The sequence below is a fragment of the Pelodiscus sinensis genome, chromosome 1 (assembly GCF_052426305.1).
Source record: "Pelodiscus sinensis isolate ZL-2025 chromosome 1, ASM5242630v1, whole genome shotgun sequence".
NCBI classification, from domain to species: Eukaryota; Metazoa; Chordata; order Testudines; family Trionychidae; genus Pelodiscus; species Pelodiscus sinensis.
This window is the reverse complement of record NC_143052.1, coordinates 86081099-86102981: the sequence shown is the minus strand read 5'-3', so window position 1 is coordinate 86102981 and position 21883 is coordinate 86081099. Positions and strand designations below refer to the sequence as shown.

Below are 21883 nucleotides of genomic sequence, written 5' to 3'. Positions count from 1 at the left end.
TTCTTTGTGTTGATGAGAAGGCCGAAGTTGTCACATGCTGCTGCGAATTTGTCCATGCTGGCTTGCATTTCCTGCTCTGATCCAGCATTCAGGGCGCAGTCGTCAGCAAAAAGGAGATCTCGTAGCACAGTCTCCTTTATCTTAGTGACAGCTTGGAGTCTTCGCAGGTTAAACAGTTTCCCATCGGTCCTGTATCTCAGTCTGATTCCCAAGGAACTGTTCTGAAAGGCGTCTGACAGCATGGCTGAAAACATTATGCTGAACAGGGTCGGTGCCAGCACACACCCTTGCTTGACGCTGTTTGTGACGAGAAAGGCCTCTGAAGCTTCTCCATCATCCAGAACACGAACCGTCATGCCGTTGTGGAACTGACGTACCATCAAGATGAATCTGTCAGGGCACCCAAACTTCAACATGATACGCCACAGACCTTCGCGACTGACAGTATCAAAAGCCTTGGTGAGATCCACGAAGATGGTGTACAGTTCACGATTCTGCTCTTGACACTTCTCTTGGAGCTGTCGGGCTGCGAAGATCATATCCACCGTGCCACGCTCTTTGCTGAAGCCGCACTGTGTCTCGGGTAATAAACCCTGTTCCAGGTGGTCAATCAGGTGATTCAGCAACACTCGTGCAAGGATCTTACCTGCGATGGAAAGCAGTGATATTCCTCTATGATTATCACAAACTTGTTGATTTCCTTTCCTCTTGTAGAGGTGTACGATGGACGCGTCTTTCAGTTCCTGAGGAATAGATCCTTGATTCCAGAAGTACTGGAACAGCTGAGTGAGTTTGTCGACAAGCACTGCACCACCACCCTTATAGACTTCCGCTGGGATCGCATCAGATCCTGGGGCCTTGCCACTGGACAGCTGGTTGATGGCCTGTAAGGTTTCAGTCTCTGATGGTGAGACATCCAGGCTGTGGTTGATATCCGCCTGGGGCATTCTATCAATCGCCTCGTTATTGATGGAAGATGGGCGGTTCAGTACGGATTGGAAGTGCTCAGCCCAACGCTGTAAAATCAGAGTCTTCTCAGTAATGAGAGTTGCACCATTTGAGTCCAGTAGAGGGGAACTCCCTGAGGGCTGAGGTCCATACAAGGATCTAAGGGCTTCGTAGAACCATTTGGCATCGTTTCTATCAGCAAACTTCTGGATTTCATCTGCTTTGGCACTCAACCAGGAGTCCTGCATCTTGCGAAGCTTGCTCTGTACGATCCTGCGAATGTTGTTGAAGGCATTTTTCTTAGCTGTTGACGACGGGTCATTCTGATGAGCACGGTGAAGGCGATGCTTTTCAGCAAGTATGGCCTTGATCTCTTCATCGTTTTCATCAAACCAGTCCTGCTGTTTCCTGTGTGAGGGTCCAAGAACCTTTAGTGCAGAAGAGTGCACAATATCCCGGAAGCGTTCCCAGTCCTTCTCAGCATTTTCCTCTAATTGCAGCTCTAAAAGTTGGTTGCCAAGTTCTTCTGCTAGTGAAGCTGCTGTGTTGGGGTTCCTCAGTCTACTGACATTGATCTTTTTCATCACAGCTTTGTTTCCCTGCGGACGTCTCTTTGGCTTGATGTGAAAGCTTAATTTGGAGATGATAAGTCTGTGGTCAGTCCAACAGTCAGCACTCGGCATGGCCTTGGTCACTCTTACATCCTGTCTGTCTTTCCTCCGCACAATGACATAATCAATGAGATGCCAGTGCTTAGAGTGTGGGAGCATCCAGGACGTCTTTTTGCGAGTGGGCAGGCGGAAGATGGTATTGGTGATGATCAAATCATGAGCCGCACATGTCTTCAGTAATAGTAGGCCATTGCTGTTACATTTACCGATTCCATTTTTTCCAATGACGCCATCCCAGACAGTGTGATCAGATCCTACTCTCGCGTTGAAATCGCCAAGTAGAATCAGCCTGTCGGTGCACTTCACAGATGAGAGTAGGGCATCGAGATCTTCATAAAACTTGTCCTTTACTTCATCCGGATTCGTAATTGTGGGCGCGTAAGCGCTGATCAGTGTGGCTTGCTTTCCTCTCGGTAGTGGAAGATGCAGTGTCATGAGTCGGTCGTTCACGCCCTTGGGAAGACTGGCAAGTTTGCGGACAAGATGATTCTTAACCGCAAAGTCAACTCCAGATTCATGACGTTCGTCACCGCTGCGTCCACGCCAGAAGAATGTGTAACCACCTCCTGTTTCCATGAGCTGACCTTCATTTGCTAGACGAGTTTCACACAGTGCCGCAATATCGATGTTAAATCTTGTGAGCTCTCTGGTGACCAGGGCTGTTCTTCTTTCTGATCGATCTGCTGAAGGGTTGTCTTGAAGCGTGCGTACGTTCCATGTGCCAATAGTGAGTGGTGTCACCTTGCATTTTGTTTGAAATTTTATTGTTCGACCGCATGAGATGGGATCCCCTCCAGCCGCGGTAAGCTGGCCAGGGTTCTATGAAGCAAACAATGTTTAGGGCACCTTTTCTAGCCCCTTCCTCTTACTACGGAGGTGAGCAGTGCAATCCTAAAGAGGGCTGCTCAGTCACTCAGGGTATGTCTACACTACCCTCCTAGTTCGAATTAGGAGGGTAATGTAGGCATACCGCACTTGCAAATGAAGCCTGGGATTTGAATTTCCCGGGCTTCATTTGCATAAGCGGGGCTCCGTCATTTTTAAAACCCCGCTCGTTCGAACCCCGTGCTGCACGGCTACACAGGGCACGAACTAGGTAGTTCGAACTAGGCTTCCTAGTTCGAACTACCGTTACTCCTCGTGGAATGAGGAGTAACAGTAGTTCGAACTAGGAAGCCTAGTTCGAACTACCTAGTTCATGCCCCGTGTAGCCACGCGGCACGGGGTTCGAACGAGCGGGGTTTTAAAAATGGCGGAGCCCCGCTTATGCAAATGAAGCCCGGGAAATTCAAATCCCAGGCTTCATTTGCAAGTGCGGTATGCCTACATTACCCCGCTAGTTCAAACTAGCGGGGTAGTGTAGACATACCCTTAGGTAGACGCCAAATCCAGCTGTTGCTTCGGCCAGCAAGAAGACGACCATTAGACCTGAGCCGCCTGTGTGCAGGTCCGCGGCTACAGCTCCCAGTGTATCCACACCTGCTGCTTCGTCACTCGCCCGTCGCCACAGGACTTTAAGGTTTACGGGAATTAGGGGATGTCGAGATGTCAAGACTTGCGCGTGAATTGGATTAAAGTGAGGGAGAGGTGCGCATAGTCAGCCTCACTCTCTCTTCCCAGATTCCATCTTGCTCCAATGGCAGGACTAATGTCAAGACGGTTGGAGATGGGCTGGGCGCAGTGGTTGACCAGGGCATCTTTCATGTCTTGCCGTGCTCTTAGCATACAACATCGCTTGCAGAAACCACCTTCATGACCGTTGGTCCTATTCTAGTAGGTCTCATCTGCTCGATCTGCCGGAGTCTGTCTTCACATGCTCGGGATAGACAAGTCTCTATCTCACCGAAGGTCGATGACCCGACAGCTACTCTCAACCTGGTTTAGCCAGCCTGTTGAAGCTGTTGCCCGGGGTGTGGCCGCTGCACATGCTACAGCTACTAGGAGCCACAGGTGAGATCTGAGTGACAAGTGGGGACCAAAGGTGGATGAGCTGCCCTAAAAGGACATGACATGCCCGTACATCAGAGGTGCTACCCCTCCCTGAACACCCTATACACCCGGCGGGGTAGTGTAGACATATCCTAACAGATTTATTTGGGCATTAACTTTTGTGGGTACTATCACACACACACACACACACATATAAAATCTCCCTACTTCTGTGATTTCCACTCCATGCATCTGGCAAAGTGGTTTTTACCCATCAAAGCTTATGCACAAATACATTTGTTAGTCTTTAAGGTGCCACAGGACTCCTTGCATTTTTGTCAAATGCAGCCTAACATGGCTTACCCCTCTGACACTTTCTAGTGCTCTCTTTGACCATTGGTAGTACAACCTTTAATTATTGGCTCTCCTATATGTGGATACAGTCATCTTGCTTCTGAGTAAAATTGTTGCTGCAAACAGTATTATTTCCCAGGTGGATTTGAAAGGCCAGATATGCAAACTTTGCTTTCTTTCTCTTAGTATAGATTGAATGGGGCATCTGACTCAGTATTTCCTAATAGAAAGGCTGTGATATTGCAATCAATACTTTGTTCCAGTGATTTCTTTTCTTATCGCCTGCAGGATTTTCATTGAAAAATGTTCCAAAAGAGGAAAATAAAGAAGAAAGCATAATTCCAACAGGGAAAAAATATTAACTCTGAGGGATTATCTCTCCCTAAGGATATGTCTATATTTGCACCTTAGTTCAAACTAGGGATGCAAATATAGGCATTCAAAGTAGTCAATGAAGCAGGGATTTAAATATCCCGCGCTTCATTAGCATAATCTCGCTAGCGTGTTATTCCGCTCAACAGCTGTTTTGAAAGTGAAAGTGCGTGATGGGACACGTTAGTTTGAACCAAACCCCTTGGCTCTAACTAACGTACTCCTCAATTTTTGAGGAGTAACGTTAGTTCAAGGCAAGGGGTTTGGTTCAAACTAACGTGTCCTGGCGTGCACTTTCACTTTCGAAACAGCCGTTGAGCAGAGTAATGAGCCGGCGAGATCATGCTAATGAAGTTCGAGATATTTAAATCCCCACTTCACTGACTACTTCAAATGCCTACATATGCGTCCCTAGTTTGAACTAGGGTGCAAGTGTAGACATACCCTAAGTGTACAACTGCTCTCTGAACTTTCCCTAAAAAAAGTCTAAAAAGGGAAAAAAAGGTTTAAATCTAAATTAAATCTGTCAAAACTATGAAAACAAAATGTTGCAATTGACTAAAACAGAAAAATATTTTTGTTTGTCAGTTACCAATCTTTTTTTTGAGATTGACTTTTTGTTCTTATTCAGGACAGGATTTTTTTTTCAAAATCAAAAATTCTTGTGGGATGAGAAACCTTCCTACTGTGCTCACATTTTGCTCACTACCACTCTTAGCACAGTGCCTAAAGGCATCATTGAACCTGAAAGAAATAATTTTAAATATATAAAATCATAAAGTAACAATAAAAGTGTTAGTTTAGATTTTAGTAAGTAAAAACATCACAAGAAGAGGATAGAGTGGTGTTTCAATTTCAAAAAGTCCCTTTGTCAGTCTATATTTTGGTTTGATAATGGTATCTAATGAAATAAGAAAAACTTCTAACATTTATCTTTTGGATTGTTTTTTTAATTTTAAGTTTCAGCTCTTTCTTTGATTGATTTGGCTTTTTAATACTCTGTGTGCAATAGCCCTTTTCAATATTTCAGTGAAGATTTAAAATGTGTGATTAAGGATATCTTCTGCTTTTGTCAATTCAAAACTTATAGTTGAGCTTGTCCACAAAAAATTGCACTGCGCTTTTTTGGTCTCCTTGCATGCACAACTTTTGAATGCTCTGTATTGTGTCCAAAATATATTTATTGGACTATATTGTATGTGAAAATTGTAGCTTGTCCAATTTCATTCACTAATGGTATGCATTAAAGCTTTTAAACCTACTTTCTTGGGAAGCAATTTGAAAAATACACCCCTAAAATTAAGTGAAGTAGTTTGAATTATATAGAGACTTATGAGAAAGAGAAATTAACCATTCTTTATGAAGAAGAATAAATTTTATTTAATAATGTATCCCTTAAAGCTACCACTCAATGGGGAACTGTGAAAAATTTAAAAAATACTGAAACATTTTTGAGCACTTTGGTAACAGTTCATAAAAAGAAACTTAGAAAAGAGTCATATATAATGGACTAAAAATGAAGAAGTGATATCTATGTATCAAATAAAAGAGAGATGGGAGCTATTTCATCTGTTCACAATGAGTCAAAATGACAGTTTTGCATTTTAACAGTTCGGTGCTGTGTTTAATGTGCAGAAAGGCCCACATTTTAAAAAGTGTACTTGCAAAAGTGTGCACATATTTACTTGTGCCCAATTTGTACGAACACTAATACCGAATGAGCATATGCAAATCAGGAATTTGTGCATGTACATAACTGCACTCGTGATTCTAATTTGGGTGTGCACATCAGATGTTGGTAAAAGTGAACATGCATATTTGGAAATATGGATCATAATTTTAGCAATAGAATAAATCCGTGTAACTTTTGCTCTGTGAAAAAATAAACAAATTAAAGGTCTTAAACTTTGAAGCTGATGCGTTTTCACTAGTAGGATCAGGATGAGGCCTAGAGTTGAAATTCACTATAGGTTGAACCTCTCTAACCGGGGCTTTCTCAGCCTGCTAATGTTTATAAAATCCTGTAAAAAAATTTTATTTATTAAAAGCAAATATCTATTGCTATCATATGATCCTTATCTGCTGCTTTTCACTATACAATTTTTAGGTGCCTACTTGTTTTTCCCTTTGTAGTGTGGACATAATTGAAGGTTTTTTTTCAGAAAAAACACCATATCCTGGGTTAGTTACTACCATTAGGGTCTGATGAACAAAGCAAATAGCACTATGGCTTGCCTTGTGAGGGTCTGAAAGGAGGCAAGCTGTAACAATTTTGAATGGATTGGGTAGGGTTGCCAGGTGTCCGGTATTGACCCGGACAGTCCGGTATTTTCGGCTCCTGTCTGGTAAAAAAATTCAGAAAATACCGGACACTTAAAATGTCTAGTATTTTCTGATATATTTTTCTGGCCAGGGGGAAAAAATACCAGACTGTCTGGGTCAATACCGGACACCTGGCAACCCTACGACACACTCAGCAATTGGGCCCAGCCCTCCCCCCATCACTTACTGGTTCTGCAGGGGAGCTGTCTGGCCTGGAGTGGGGAGGGAGGTAAGATGGGCTGCTGGCAGCCTTTCAGGAGAGGCAGAGCCCAGCCCCTCTTGTTCTTAAAGGGCCATGCTGGTTAATAACTCTCTGCATTCTTTTTTTTTTTTTTTTGCTCAGCAACTTTGGTCTTCCTCCCTTTTTTTCAACGAGAAAATGTCCCCTTTTTTTGTGTGTGGGGGGAGGGTGTTCAGTATTTTTGGTTAAACCATCTGGCAACCCTAGGATTGGGGCACTTCTGGATTCCTGCTCAAGCCACAGATTGTGCATTGCTCAGTAACTGCTCTATGTGAACCTTGTTGGACTACATTAATATTATCTGGGTACCTAGAGTATACTTCGGAGAGCCACAGGGGGCAGAGTACAACACACATCCCTTGGCTTGGTCAGCGAAGCCAGCACCCCATGACTTACTTCCTGTCAGACCCTCAATGAGCAGCAATCTTCAGGGGAGGAGAAGCCAGAGGGGCAGGAGGAGACAGTGGCAAAGGAGGACAATGGGGAGATGACAGATGAGGGAGAAGAAAATGTGGATCAACCCAGGAAAGTGGCTGAAGCTGAGAACTGGCTAAGGTAATTAAGGTGCCTTGATGGTATCGAAGTGATGCTTTCTCAGGGCCAGTTCTTTTCCTCTCTGTTTTTGGGGAGTCAGGGTTGGAGCACAATGGAGGAGGAGACTGGGAAATAGAGTTTCCTGGTTTCTTCAGGGGAAAAGGAGGGAGATCCAAGCTGCCTCCCTAATTTTTTTCTTAAGCAATCCTAAAAGTCTCAGAGCGTGACATCTCTGACATATATATTATCTGAATAATTTACTGCTGAAAATGTATTTAAAGGAAGGTTTTCACCACATAGTCTAGTACAGCGGTTCCCAAATTTACCTGATCGTGTTCCCACTCCTTGTGTCTGTAGTTGTTTATGTTCCCACCCTGCTGCTGCCACAAAAGTTCAAATAGAGCTACCTAGCTCTGAAGTCAGAGAAGAGAGTGGTGGTGGCTGTCAGGGTACTGAGCTCTGAAGACAGCACAGAAATCGCTGATAATAAGAATAGCGATACAATACTATGACACCCTCAATTCTCTGCTTTTCCTGGCAGCAGCTTGCTAGCTTCTCTTTTGTTTCACAGCTCTGAAGTCACTTGTAGCAAGAGAGAGAATGTCTGAGAGTTGACTTGAAAACCTGACCTTTTCAATGCAATAGTAGACTTTTGTGATACAATTTCATTTCACAAAAATGTTTCAAAGGTTTTGTTTTGATTAAAATCCAGAGCTAAAACAAAATATGAAGCTTTGAAACCATTGCAAAATGGAATTATTATCCTCTGAGTAACTATGCTTTTGAAAATTTTAGCCATGGCATTGGTACAGTCTGAACTTAACGATATAGGCCCTGAGCCTACAATGTGCTTTATTTTAAGTATGTAAGTAGTCCTATTGGTGTCAATAATTTTGTACTTAAAGTACATAGTTTGTACAATAGTTATGTATTTCAGGCTCTTAAAATATGCATATACTTATATCTGTGCATGTGTTTAAGTGTTTTCTAAATAATAGTAATTCTAAATTCAGCTGTATTTTGAATGTGTTGTGTAAAAAACCCCTAAAACAGTAAAATTTTAAATACTATATTCACAGCTATACAAATATATTTACCCTGCCCTACCTTTTAAAGGATATATTTAGCCTAACAAATGTGTTGATTTCAGAGAAGAGAAATTGTTTATAAATCATTCTATCATTCATCAGTTGTCTCTAAAGAAAAATAATAAGCAGTGAAAGATAACTTTTAGGGAAAATAATAAAAAAGAAGAAATTTAGTATCTTTTCAACAAGTATTATGAATTGACACCTTAAAAATAAGGAATCATATAGGATGAGATGAAAACAAATTTTGTTCTGGTCTTTTCTACATAGCACCGAATTAGAAATACTGCTTCATTTTTCCTATTGAATGAAAATAAATTTTGTTCTTTGACAGATTTGTCTGGAGGCTAAGCCTAAATACAATTATCATTGACAAATTAGTGGATGTGTCAGCTTTAGAAGAAAGGAATTAGCATCTAATAATGTTTCTTTTGTCAATTTTTTGATATGCCAAAATGCCTTTCAATTCTTCCTTCTTCAGGAAGCTGAAATTAACTGTTTTAATTGAAGGATCCAGAGATAAAGGTGACTTTTATAGCTGCAAGTTGCTCACATGACATATGAAGTAACATTTTCAAAGTGACTGGAGATCCTATTATTGGACACACAGTGAGACTGAGTAAGAAAAGTATAGATGTAGTGTTTTGTATGTCTAATGTAAGAAGATAGGAAAATTGAAAAACAGCTTTATAATTCTTGAAGGACACAAAGAAATAGATTTTTCTTTGTATTAACTTCCAAAAAGACAATTAAAGCCTGAACCTGCAAAGGTCTGAGGGTACGTCTAGATTGCGGCGCTATTTCAGGATACGTCTGGTATCCCAAATTAGTGTTTTCTGCATCTTGACAGCATGCCTGTTATTTTGAAAAGCAGTCAAAATAATGGGCATGCTATTCCAATGACCCGGTAAACCTCATTCCGCAAGGATTAAGGGACTTGTTGGAATAGCAGTCTATTTTGAAATTTGGCACTCTGTAGACAGCGCCATATTTTGAAATAGACTATCTCGAAATAAGCTATGCAATTTGCATAGCTCAAATTGCATAGCTTATTTCAAGCTAGCACCACAGTGTAGATGCACCCTGAGGGTATGTCTAGATTAAATGGCTCCGTTGACGGAGCCATGTAGATGAGTTTACTAGACATAGGAAAATGAAGCGGTGATTTAAATAATCGCCACTTCATTTACATCAAAATGGCCACCGTGCTGTGCCGATCAGCTGTTTGGCAGAACAGCGGGGCAGTCTGGACGTGCTGCGGTTGACAAGGGAAGCCTTTGTCGACCGCTCTGGTAAACCTCATTTCATGGAGCCATGTAGTCTAGACATACCCTGAGTGTCATTTATACAGAAAGGCTATAATATTCCCCCTGGAAAGTACAATTATTTATAATTCTGAACTAACTAATAGTTCAGGCACAAATACTGAAAAAAATAATTGAAATATGAAAATAGGTAATCTCTAGACACAAACACAGATCTAATGTAGGAGTCTTAAAAAAAGTCTTTTAGACACATCTAGCCATTTCACAGCCAAGTTTGGTGACTTTGATCATAGAAAACTACAGTAAATGCTGAATTAATTTTTTTAACTGAATTGCTTCAGACCATTTTCTTTGAAAACTCAGCATGTAATTTCCTAAGGAAGTAAAGGAAAAATATTGTTTGTCTATGAAGGCTGAAGAGTATTTTCATACTTGGTATGAACCAGGATTGCTGCTCAAATCTCATAATTCCATGTACTGAAAAGGCTACACTGCATAAAGTAATACAATACTAAAGTGCTTTTACAATTTAAAGGGACATAGCATGAAATTTAATCAATTAAAATGAACAGAAAATACTTTCAGGTACTGCATTGACTTTGAAGTTTCTACTTAAAAAAACCATTCCCATATTGTTTTGTGAACAATGGAGGCAATCAATAGGAAAACTGACTACAAAGGAAAAATAATGAAGTGGACTATACACAAATTACTATCAAATTCACAAAGTTATCAAATTGAATAAATAGGGTAAATAGATTTTACTGCTCTTTCAGTTATATAATCTTAGGAGTTACTTTTCAAAGCAGGAAGTACATATAACAGGCAGAGTGTGATTTTTAAAGTGACTGTATCTCTTTAAAGGATGTTATTGGCAACAATTATTCTTACACTACTTTAAGTCAGGAGTGACTGAACTCATGTCAACAAAGTTATATTGGTGAAAAACTAGTGTGAAAGGAATCACAGTGTATTTCAGCATATTTAGTAGAAAATTCCAGGTAGCAGAATGTTATTACTGGAAGAAGAGATCTGACTGAAATTACAGAATAGTTATTAATCTTTAAGAACTATCCTACATGAAGTTCAAGATTGCCATAAGATGAACATATGTTAAATGATTTTTATAAATAAATTACTTGAACTTCAGTATGTCGATTTCCACATAGAAGGCATTTCTAAATAATTTGTGCCTGATATATTAGCTATTTCTATTGCAGGAACCTTTACATTCATATTATAATTTCATCATTCATCAAACATTTTTGTTTTCCATTAAAAGCAATAATTTTACAATTGTGTTTTATTTGCAGTATCTGGCGAGGTCCAAATATAAACTGCACAGACAGTTCGGGTTACACTGCTTTACACCATGCAGCTTTAAATGGACACAGGTAAGTGCCATTTGCCTCATATTTATGGCCATATTTCTCTGGGTATACTTAATGAATGTAGCATAACACTGACTTCTTTGAGTATTATTGTCCTTATGGATTCCATTTCAGGTGTTCATGCACCCCATATGACCTTGATTAGAGAATTTTTGTAGCAGTGCCCATTTTATTTGCACCTGGACCCCAACTATCCTCATGCCTCATATTGAGTGTTTATAGGGAGTATAAAACAAACTGCCCTCAGTCCCTTCTCAATAGCCTCAGCCTCAGATTGAGCAATTAGCACTTCTTTACAAGTCTGCTTTTAGAGCTATTTTTTAATTTAGTCATTAGATAGAGGCCTCCTTAGTTTTATTTTTTGTTAATGTTTGAGGGGATGGTCGGGGGTGGCCACTCTGCCTCACTTCACTGAGTTCCAGTAATCCTTGTTCTCAGGCCTGTGGTCAGACCAAAGCAACAGTTAGTAGGTCAATTTCCCACTTCTGGGCTGGCAACTCTAGTCCTGGGACTCGGGTCGACACACGGGAGGGACAACAAACACACAATTAGTAAAGTGGCCCAGGCCCTGCTTCAGGGCAGGGCAACAAATAATCAGTAGTCAAAGTCGGGAAACTCAAACAATCAGGTCTTCTCATTCTAGCGGAGATTCGACAAGCACAGGCTATTGGCCTGGTGTAGCAGAGGTGGAAGACTACCACCTGGGGGTTGCATGGCAGGGAGGAATGCAGGCCCACCCGCTCCACTGTGTCCCAGCCCAGGACCCTAACAACAGCAGATCAGCCTGCTGCTGGATCAGCAGGGATCCTCACCACAGCACGCTGACATCAGCTCTAGTTTGGCCAGACTAATGTTGGCTATCTCGAGGCTACTTCCCATTTTCCCATCTGCACCTACCGGTCCTATAACAGGCCTTCTGGGATGTTGGGGTAAACAGTTCTTGCATTGCTGGTAATTCCTCCGAGTCAAAGGACGTCTTGGGTCCCAGTGGTCTGAACCAGTCCTCAGCCTCCTGCAAGCCCTCAGCAGCCTCCCAGTGCAAGAGCACAGGTCAGGCGTCTGGTTCCTCTGGCAGCTGGGGCCTGACTGAACTTCTAAGTTGGCTTTTTATCCTGCTAGCCAAACCCCTTGATTTCTGGTCACATGATCAGTTGGGGCCAGGCTCTTCCCCAGAGGCTTGCGAAGGGGGACTTCCCCCAGTGGGCGGCCACTCCCCCTCTATACAGATACCTTTCATCTCCCTTCTTCCCCCACAGCTTCCAATGTTTGAGGTCTTCACTTCCAGCTTCCTGTGGGGCTTCTATTTCTTCTTTGGAAAGAAGTTATTGGGTGGGGTGAAGATTACAAGTTTGAAGCACTCCCTAAGTTGCCAGGAATGTGTATATACAGCACTACATTTATTGACCTTCAGTATGGTTAATGATGAGCTTACGGCAGCTGAGGGATTGCTAATGGTGGAATTTCCCAGGGCCTTGACATCATACAGGTTGGACCTGAGCAAGATCTGGGAGGGCAACATCAAGTCATAACATGCACTCTAAGGGGCCAACCCCAGGAAAGTCCCCCAAGATGGTCAGACTGACCTCTAGACCATAAGCAAGCCAGGGGAGCAAATTATCCCAATAGGCACTGGGGCATGACTCAGTCCCAGGTCTTCAAACCCCGTGCGTTGTGCCAGAAGCCTATTGGTAAGACCCTCACAAATCTTGCCTTGTGCTTGAATGAAGCACACCAAACAAACAAATGGAAGATCTGCAGGGGTTTCCAACCTTGCATGAAAAAGGAAAAAGACTTTAGGCTCAAACTCCTTATGGAGTCAACTATTCACCCTCTACAGGTGTAACTTGGCCCACCACCAAAATCGACTACATCAATGCACAGAACATTATCCTTAGTGCAGGGTAGTATGGCACTACCAAATGCCCTGGTGCTCAAGACTTCCTGGCACCCCCAGTCTCCATTGTGTATTGCTGGTGCAGTGACCTCTCAACATCATTCATATTCTCCAGTGCAATATAAGAAACAGAAGCAGCCAGAGAGAGGGTCATCACCAACAACCAAAGGTGATGAGGCTCATGAAGGACACCCCACAGTGCCTTGTGAACAATGGGTGCCTTGTGAACCATGCACAGAGCTGTTGATTTTGGTTCTTGTGGACTGCCTGATGTGGGAGAGCCAGATAGGAGATTTGGAAATGCCACCCATCCATTTCAGGCAGAAGGGACTTTATTGAAATGACCGCCTACCACTCTCCATCGTCACTGGTGCACAGGCTGTCACAGGAGCCAGACCCAGCACCCACTAGAATGCTTGCACTCACTAGAATGTCCAGAGGCATATAGTCTTCACCAACAATCCATCTTGCCTCGACACTGGTCATCCAAGGACCAATCTCCCTGGCATTGCTCCTCCTGGGACCATTCCCCCCAGCACTACACTTCAGCACCATCTGGTACTGTGCTTTCTTGGCCTTCAAAGGCTTGACCTCTGTTTCAGAGCCAGACTCCTACATATCTAAAAGAAATCAGCATTGATTTCAATGCTCCCACTGGGAGCAATCACATCAGGCGCTCGGTGGAAAATCCCAGTACAGTAGCCCTTTTGGACACTCTGAGGGTACTGTCAAGCCCAGGGCCCCAGTTCCTAGTTTGTATCAGTAGCCTCTGACAAGATGAGAGGCCTCTGATCTTCCTTTTTGTCCAGGAAACCCTCAAGAGGGTCAGAATGTGGCTCCAGCACCATACCCAGCACCGCAGTGAGCACTGTGCTCAGCACCCAGCCTGGCACCATGATTAGCATCAAGTCCGGCACCTCGATAGATGTCCATGTCCAGGTGGAAGAAAGGACTGCCACCACATGCATGATGATTCTATCACTGCTATCATCCATCAGGGAGGCCACCTGGGAGCTGAAAGGTCAGGAACACTCAGGGCCTGCTGCAGCATCGTCATCTTCCTTGTGTCCTCTAAGGCTATGAGTACTTATTCACTCACCTTCACTCACCTTCAACCGGGCAGAGTGGGGTTGGGGATGTTAGAGTGTACATGACTAACCATTTAATGGATAAGCAGATGCTTATTGGTTAATGGTGTTGGTTACACTCAGCCTCCTAGAGAGACAGCTTTGCTGTGGAAGGGCAATGAAGTCCCCTCCACAGGAGCCCAGTGGACAAAAGCTGCCTGCTCGGCTCCTGAGAGAGGTGGCTTCGTTGCAGCAGTGAAGCCATATTCCTGGGAGTTGGGCCAGCAAGGGCTGGCAGCCCTGCTCCTGGGGAGACTTCGCTGCAGGCTCAGAGCCTACAGAATGTGTAATCATGTAACCACTGAGGTTTTCAGCAGTTACATGGTTACCCTATTACATGCTTTTTAATATCCCTAGTTGTGGATGTGGCCAATGCTAAGGAGAGACAGGGGCAATAAGATCTCACCCCTAATTTGAAAAATGCAAAACAGCTGTGCCTTTTTGCTCGTTATAAGCCTCATTGGACTCAACAGATTCTGCCACCAATGCGATGTCCACAGGCATTATGATGCACAGGAGTTCATGGCTTTAGGTCTCTTGCCTCCCACTGAATGCTTGGGGCTCTTGGCTAAACCAACCAGTTGTAGTCTTCATGTCCTGAGGGACACAAGGACATCTAGGCCTCCATACACCAACCTTGAGAAGGAAGCCTTTTAAGCTACTGCCTTGCTTTTACCCATTCCAGCTAGACCCACAGGCAATTTGTGTGGGAATTTCCTTTCCCAAACCACAGCCAGCACTCACCCTAGTCATGGATGCATTGGTGATGTGGTGGGAAGCACACTTAGATAACATGATCTTGGTAACTAATTGACCTTTCGTTATCAGTGGTAAATAGGCCAATGGAGGCATGATAGGAGTTACTATAGAGAATGTTTCCTGGGTGTCTGGCTGGTGAGTCTTGCCCACATGCTCAGGGTTCAGCTGATCGCCATATTTGGGGTCGGAAAGGAATTTTCCTCCATCGTAGATTGGCAGAGGCCCTGGCAGTTTTTTGCCTTCCTCTGTAGCATGGGGCACAGATCACAGCTGGAGGATTCTCTGCATCTTGGGGTCTTTAAACTATTTGAAGACTTCAATATCTGAGATATAGGTGAGAGGATTATTCCAGGAGTGGGTGGGTGAGAGTCTGTGGCCTGCATTGTGCAGAAGGTCAGACTAGATGATCATAATGATCCCTTCTGACCTTTAAGTCTATGGGTGCGTCTAGACTGGCAAGATTTTGCACAAAAGCATCTGTGCCAATCTAGATGCTCTTTTGCGGGAATACTTTTAACGGAAAAACTTTTCCATTAAAAGAATTTCCGCAAAATCATGCCAGTCTAGATGCAGCCTATGAGTCTATGAGACCTTAGAACCTTTGGTTTCGTGAAGAGATTCCACTGTATATAAGTGTAAAAGAGCTGTGAGTGGTGTGCCTTTCACCTCAAGGGTAAGTGTGCCTCAGTTCTAACAGAAAATACCACCACAATGTTTTATATAAACAAATACATTGATGTTCACTCCTCTCCCAGATGTTGCAGAGCCCTCAGGCTATTGTAGAAACATGAAAATCTGCCACATGTGTTTTGGTTCACACCTTTTCTAAATAATATGGTCTAGTTTACACTTCTAGGGTATCTGTCTCCTGTGGTTCCATAGTTTCCAGTCAGTCTTAGATCTGGCTCTGAAGTACCCATCTCCTTAGGCCTAGTCTACACTAGACCAGGAAGGTAGACTTAAGGTATGCAACTCCAGTTATGCAAAATGCGTAGCTAGAGTCGGCTTACCTAAAGCTGAGCCTTGGTGACGTCCAGTACGGGATGTTGCCCTCAGTATTCAATTTAGTGGTCTATGTTAGACCCGCTAAATCGAACGTCAGAAGATCGATCTCTGGAGTTTCAATCTTATGGTAAGTATAGATGTACCCTTAGAAGGTATTATTTGGGAGTTCTCTGAGCTAGAGAACAAATAGAAACAATACTTAAGAATAAGAGATTATTTACCTAGTGCAGTAATTGGAATTCTTTGAGTTGTTTATCCCTATGGATGCTCCACCACCTAACTTTCATTCCCTCTGCTTCAGTGTCTTGGCGTTGTGGACATTGCAGTAAACAAAGAACTGAGGACAGTTCATCTGACACTGCTGTATATACCCTTGGTATGGGGCACAAAAATAGTGTGGGCACATGTGTAGACTGAATGGGCACTACTACCAAAAGTCTCAAATCAAAGATACATTTACATATGAGTGGAGCAGTCATTCTCAAAGAACTCCAGTTAATGTCCAAGGTAAGTAACCTCTTCATCTCAACATGGGTGAAAACAGTCCAATAAATTGACTTAAGAAAATATTTATATTAAACTCCTTTCTCAAGAGGCATATTTACAGAAACATTTCTGAGTCTATGTAATTGGTTCTAAAGAGACAGTATGATCTAACAATCAGAACAAGGAAATGAGAGTCCTAATCAGAGTTCTAGATTCTGTTTTGATTCTTCCACTGGCTCTTGTTTGACTGTGATCAAGTCTGGTATCATCTCTGTTTTGGATACCCCATTTTTATTGTGGATATTAGTACTTCCATGTCTTCTCATAGTTTGAAGACAAGTTGGGCATCTGGATTGGAGATAAGGGCTTGATCCAAAGTTTACTGAAATTAACGGAAAGACTTGTATTGGCTTCAAAGGGTTTTTGGGTCAGATCTAAATAAAATAACATAGACCCAGAATAATTGTATTCCTAGTCTATTTAGTTACAAATTGTTACACTGTTGGATGTAGACAGGTATGGTAGTATAGGAATGGCTGGATATGTATTATGTGTTATTATTTGTTTTACACAAGCCTGTCATTTTTCTAATATTACTGTAGACCACATTTTTCTTACAGTCTATAAGTACTAATTTTATTTCTAAATGAACACAAGAGCAAATAATGTGAATCCTCCAGGTTTTACTCCTAAACTAGATTCCAAATAGTCTGTCTCTGTAATTTATCTCCCTAGAATTAGCCCAAAGTCATTAATGTAGTCTACTAAACTCTATGGCTACATTTATACTGCCCAGTCTTGTGCAAGAACATATGCAAATGTAATGCAGCGATGAATATTGCCTCACCTCATTTGCATACTTAATGAGCCACCATTTTTGTGCAAGGGGCTTTTGCACAAGAACCGTTCTGCCACTTATTTTCAGTATAGATTGTTCCTTCTTGCACAAAAGCCCCTTGCGCAACAATTGCAGTTCATTAGGTATGTAAATGAGGCATGGCAATATTCATCGCCGCACCTCATTTGCATATGTTCTTGCACAAGACTGAGATTTAGCCTATCTCTTTGAAAAAACAGAAACATCATGGGCCTTTTTATAATTTATTTCTTGTACAACTATGCATTCCCAGTTGTCAGAAGATCAAGGTAGCTTGCAAAAAAATGTTCATTTTTTTAGTCTGACTGAATATTTCAGTCTGAGGATTGAACTGTCACTTTGTACTTTAAAAAGTGAAAAACTGGGCAGAAGCATAATGTTGTGATATCCAGATTCAGCGATAGACTTCAGGCTAATCATAGTAACATATTAGCATTCTGGAAGGTAAGAAGGATATGTGGACTCTTTAGGTCTATTTACATTATCTATTTAGTTAGTGTTTTTATATCTTATGCTGTTTTTTATTTAAGAGCTTGAGATATTATTTTCAGACACATTCATTGTTGGCTTAACTCTGCTTCCATTGAAGTCAAAGGCAGATTTACAGTAAAAATGGCTAGAATTTGAAAGATGAAAGTTGGTATGGACATAGGACACAATCCAGGGTACAAGTACTTCCTGACAGTTTCAGAGCAACTTTAATTCCAACTGACTTCACATTGCTGAGCATGTTCATTATAATTTGGTAAGATTTAGAAACATATAATGAAACCTTAGTCTCCCCATCACCACTCTTGAGCGATCACAATGAAAATTTAGCCTACCTATTTTGACAGGCAAATGGAGAGCTACTTTCCTGAGCAAAGGGATGAGCACAGAAGGAAAAAAAACCATGAGGGAATTTCTAAATATCGTACTGAAACACAAAGGTTTCAAAATAGTCCAGAAATACTGCTTGCCTTGTCATCAGGGACAGAAAGCAAAATAAGAGTGCAAGTTTTCTAAAGATCCTGCTATTGTAGGTTATCTGCATATTTGTTACATTCTGTAGTATTTTCCAAATATTCAGCTTTTACTTTTATTTAAAAAAAAGGAAATATCTCTCTGTCTTGTAACAAAAGTTGTCACAATGTAAACCTGTTAGTCTCCAGCCAAACAAAAAACAGCCACCTACCAGTGTGGAAATTAACCTTCCCCCTCCTCTCATTATCCTGTGTGATTTTCACATGGTAATGAAAAGAATTTACAGTAAAATTAACCATAGAAAATGACGTTTTCCCTTTTCATTTTAAATAGCAAATGAAATTAAATTACAAAAGGTACATGAAAATGTTAGGGTTTAGGCAAATGCTATTATATAGGGCTTAAATGTTAGGCAAATAAAAATAAAAATAAATTAAAAATGACATTTTCTATAGCAACATAATTTGGCTGTATTGCAGATATATTTCATTGTTTATTTCTGCCCTTTTCTGGTTAAGTTTGTAGGTTACTATAAAATATACAGGATGCACAGTGGAGCCTAATCAACATTGTTACTGGAGTCTTAATTTTGTCATTTTTCTGATTATGTTTGTTTCTGATTTCGAATATGCACCTTTAACATTGCTTTAATGTGACTATTCACATTCAAATAGAGCATTTCTCTTAAACTCCTTTAAAGCTATTTTAACTTATTTTTAGAGGTCCATGACCACTGTTTCTTGTTTCCTGTCAAAACAGCTTTTATCCTATCAGTTTCATGGCATCCATAGTACATACTTTCTAAATGAGCTGTTAAAAAGACATCCGTTTTTTGTTTTTTACATTTTTGATAAACGTCAATAGGAAGTTAATGTTACCTTGCACTTTTTGAAAGAGAAGATAACAAACAACCTTGAATATCAAAGTCTTAATTTAGTAAAAGAAAATATGTTGGTCGGGACATAGTGATTATGTACCACTGAATGCATAAATGGGTGCTATGTTTGACCTTCCAATCACTGCCCTATCAGTAGCAAACAGTGCTTTGTAAAGAGTTGGGGGGTACCTAGAGTATGAAAAACATATTAAAATCAAAATCAGAACTATTCTAATTATACTTTTTTTATCAGTTAATTCTACCACTTCTATCATTGTTCTCTTCTGTACCTTTTATATCTCACCAATTATCCTTTTTTCTTGCCAATGTTCATCATTGTGTACTAAAAGATATTAGTATTTTAATATGCCATTTAGAGGATGATATAATGCATTCCTTTAATATGTCTCTAATGGCTATCCAGTTTTTCTATTGTATGTTCAAAACCATTCTTGGATATGTTTGTTATAACTCCCAAGTCTTTTTCTTGCTTAGTGTTCAGTTAAAAGTATATTGTTTAGGCAACTTTTATCCCCAAGACCTCATTAATTTGTTTCTGCCCAAACTGCAACTCCTGGGCTATCCCCGCTCATAAATAGTTTAGCTTTCCCTGAATTTTAGCTGGTACGTCTGATTTGGAGACAACAAAAGTATAAAATATTCATTTGTTTACTACTCCATCTTAGTTTATTTAGAGCAAAATATTTTGTTTATAGAATAAATATTGGACCTAATCCAAGTTGCTGCAGTACTCCATTTGTTATCTTCTATGTTTCTTAAGTTTTTACTAGTATAGTCTGCTATCCTTTAAACAGTGTAGTTTGTATTATATTTTCTCAACTGAGTACCTTTACTGTGGTCCTGAAACACAATTCCTAGGTTAACTATGCCCATCAGCCACATGCAATTCAAGGCACATTTTTGTTGGATATCAAAGTGTTGGCTACCTAAGGGCATGTCTACAACATGGAAGATCAGTGCTGCCAAGGTCAATCTTCTGGGGTTCAATTTAGAGGGTGTAATATAGACCTGCTAGATTGAACTGAAAGAGCGCCCCTGTCTGTGCCAGTACTCCTACTCCTCATGAAGAGTAAGGAAATCCGATGGGAGCATTTACTTCCATCAACCTCCTGTTGTGTGGATGGGGATTTAAGGTACGTTGACTCTAGCTACATAATTTATCTAGCTGCAGTTGTGTATCTTACTTTGATCTTCCCATGTAATGTAGACCAGGCCTAAGAGCCCACATCGTGCCAAACCTCTGTTATTTTCTTCTACCAGGAAAGAGTTAACACACAGCAGTCATTGGACTCGGTTCTTGGGTCCACTCCTTTTGGAGCAAAGAAGCTAGCAGGACTATCCTTGCTGCATGTGGCCTTTTCTCTCCCCACCCCCCACAGTTTGACCTTCTCGGTGGTAGGTAAATGGACCATTGGACTGAAACCTTGACTTGGCCTCCCTGTATCAGATTTGTCATGTCTTCTGAATCCAGAAGTGATCTTTCAGTGACAATATGGGGGTGCATCTTGTAGGCCTTCTCCTTCCTTTGTCCAGATTTAACATTATATCATTGTCCTTATTTGCAGTATTTGGGACAGATTTAGGGACCACAGGTTTTAGTTTTGCCTATATTTTTAGTCAAGGCCTAAGTTCTTAACATAAGAAATAATGTTTCTTGTAATCTGCTTTCAGAGTACTCCTCAGTTTTTTTTGGTTCATGCCAGCTCTTAAAGAGTCAGTGTTTGCTTGTCCAGAACTGCCTCTACTGTATTAGCTGATGAATGTAGCTAATGTATTTAGGGCTTAGGCCTTGACTAAGTTAATAGAAGTTAATTCTATGAGAAGATAAATGTACAGGTAAGACACAACTGATTTATTTTCTAGCATACCTACTAACTGTAGTTCAGACCTTATTGTTTTTAAGCAGAGCATCCTGTTGAAATCAATATGGAATTTTACTTAAAAATTAACGGCTATATCGAGCACCTTCTATTTACAAAGAATGGAAAGTCCTATAAAATATAATTTAAACATGTTAATAGAAATCAGCTACAGATGAAAAATAATGAAGTTGTGTCATCGCTCATTGATTTTGGTAGATGAAAAATAAGAAACTAAAAATGAAAACAGGATTTTCAGAGAGATTAGTAAACACCTAAGTATGTTGTCGTTCAATGATCTCTTGCTATGGAACTCTGTGGAGGCAATGTCACGAAGAAGAAAAAGGGCTTACTTACCAACATGACATGCATCTGATGACATGCATCTGATGAAGTGGGTCTTTGCCCACGAAATCTTATGCTCCAATACATCTGAGTTACTGTCAGTAAATAACCCCTTTATTCAGTCATTAAAATAAAGAACAAACATAACATTTAATCATAACATTTTGAGCTTGTTTTGCAGTCTGTAGTCAGTTTTTAAGCAAATTAATTTCAGTAGGTTTGCATGAATGACTGTGGGATTTGGCTCATCTGTTATTAAGAATAAACATTTTGACAATGTGTACAAACTCTATAAAACAAGCTGTCCTCTCAATTTTTAGCATTTTCCCCTTCCTCCCCCTGTTTTCCAGGGATGTAGTTATCAAATTACTTCAGTATGAAGCATCAACTAACGTGGCAGATAACAAAGGTTATTTTCCTATACACTTGGCTGCTTGGAAAGGAGATGTAGATATTGTGAAGATTCTCATCCATCATGGACCATCACACTCCAGAGTGAATGAACAGGTGAAGTGATTAAAAATCTTTGTTTATGGCATCAGAACATAAAAATAA

The 21883-nt window shown here is 41.0% G+C and overlaps 1 protein-coding gene across 6 annotated transcripts in view; it reads left to right on the top strand.

Moving 5' to 3' along the window:
* Nucleotides 1–21883, top strand: part of ANKS1B (ankyrin repeat and sterile alpha motif domain containing 1B) — an 821971-nt gene that overhangs the window by 88777 nt on the left and 711311 nt on the right. For all 6 annotated transcript variants that reach the window (XM_075933985.2, XM_075933942.2, XM_075933974.2 and 3 more), the window contains exons 2-3: nt 11038–11118; nt 21679–21835. In XM_075933985.2, coding sequence (XP_075790100.2) covers nt 11038–11118; nt 21679–21835 — 238 coding nt within the window. The remainder of the gene's footprint in view (nt 1–11037; nt 11119–21678; nt 21836–21883) is intronic.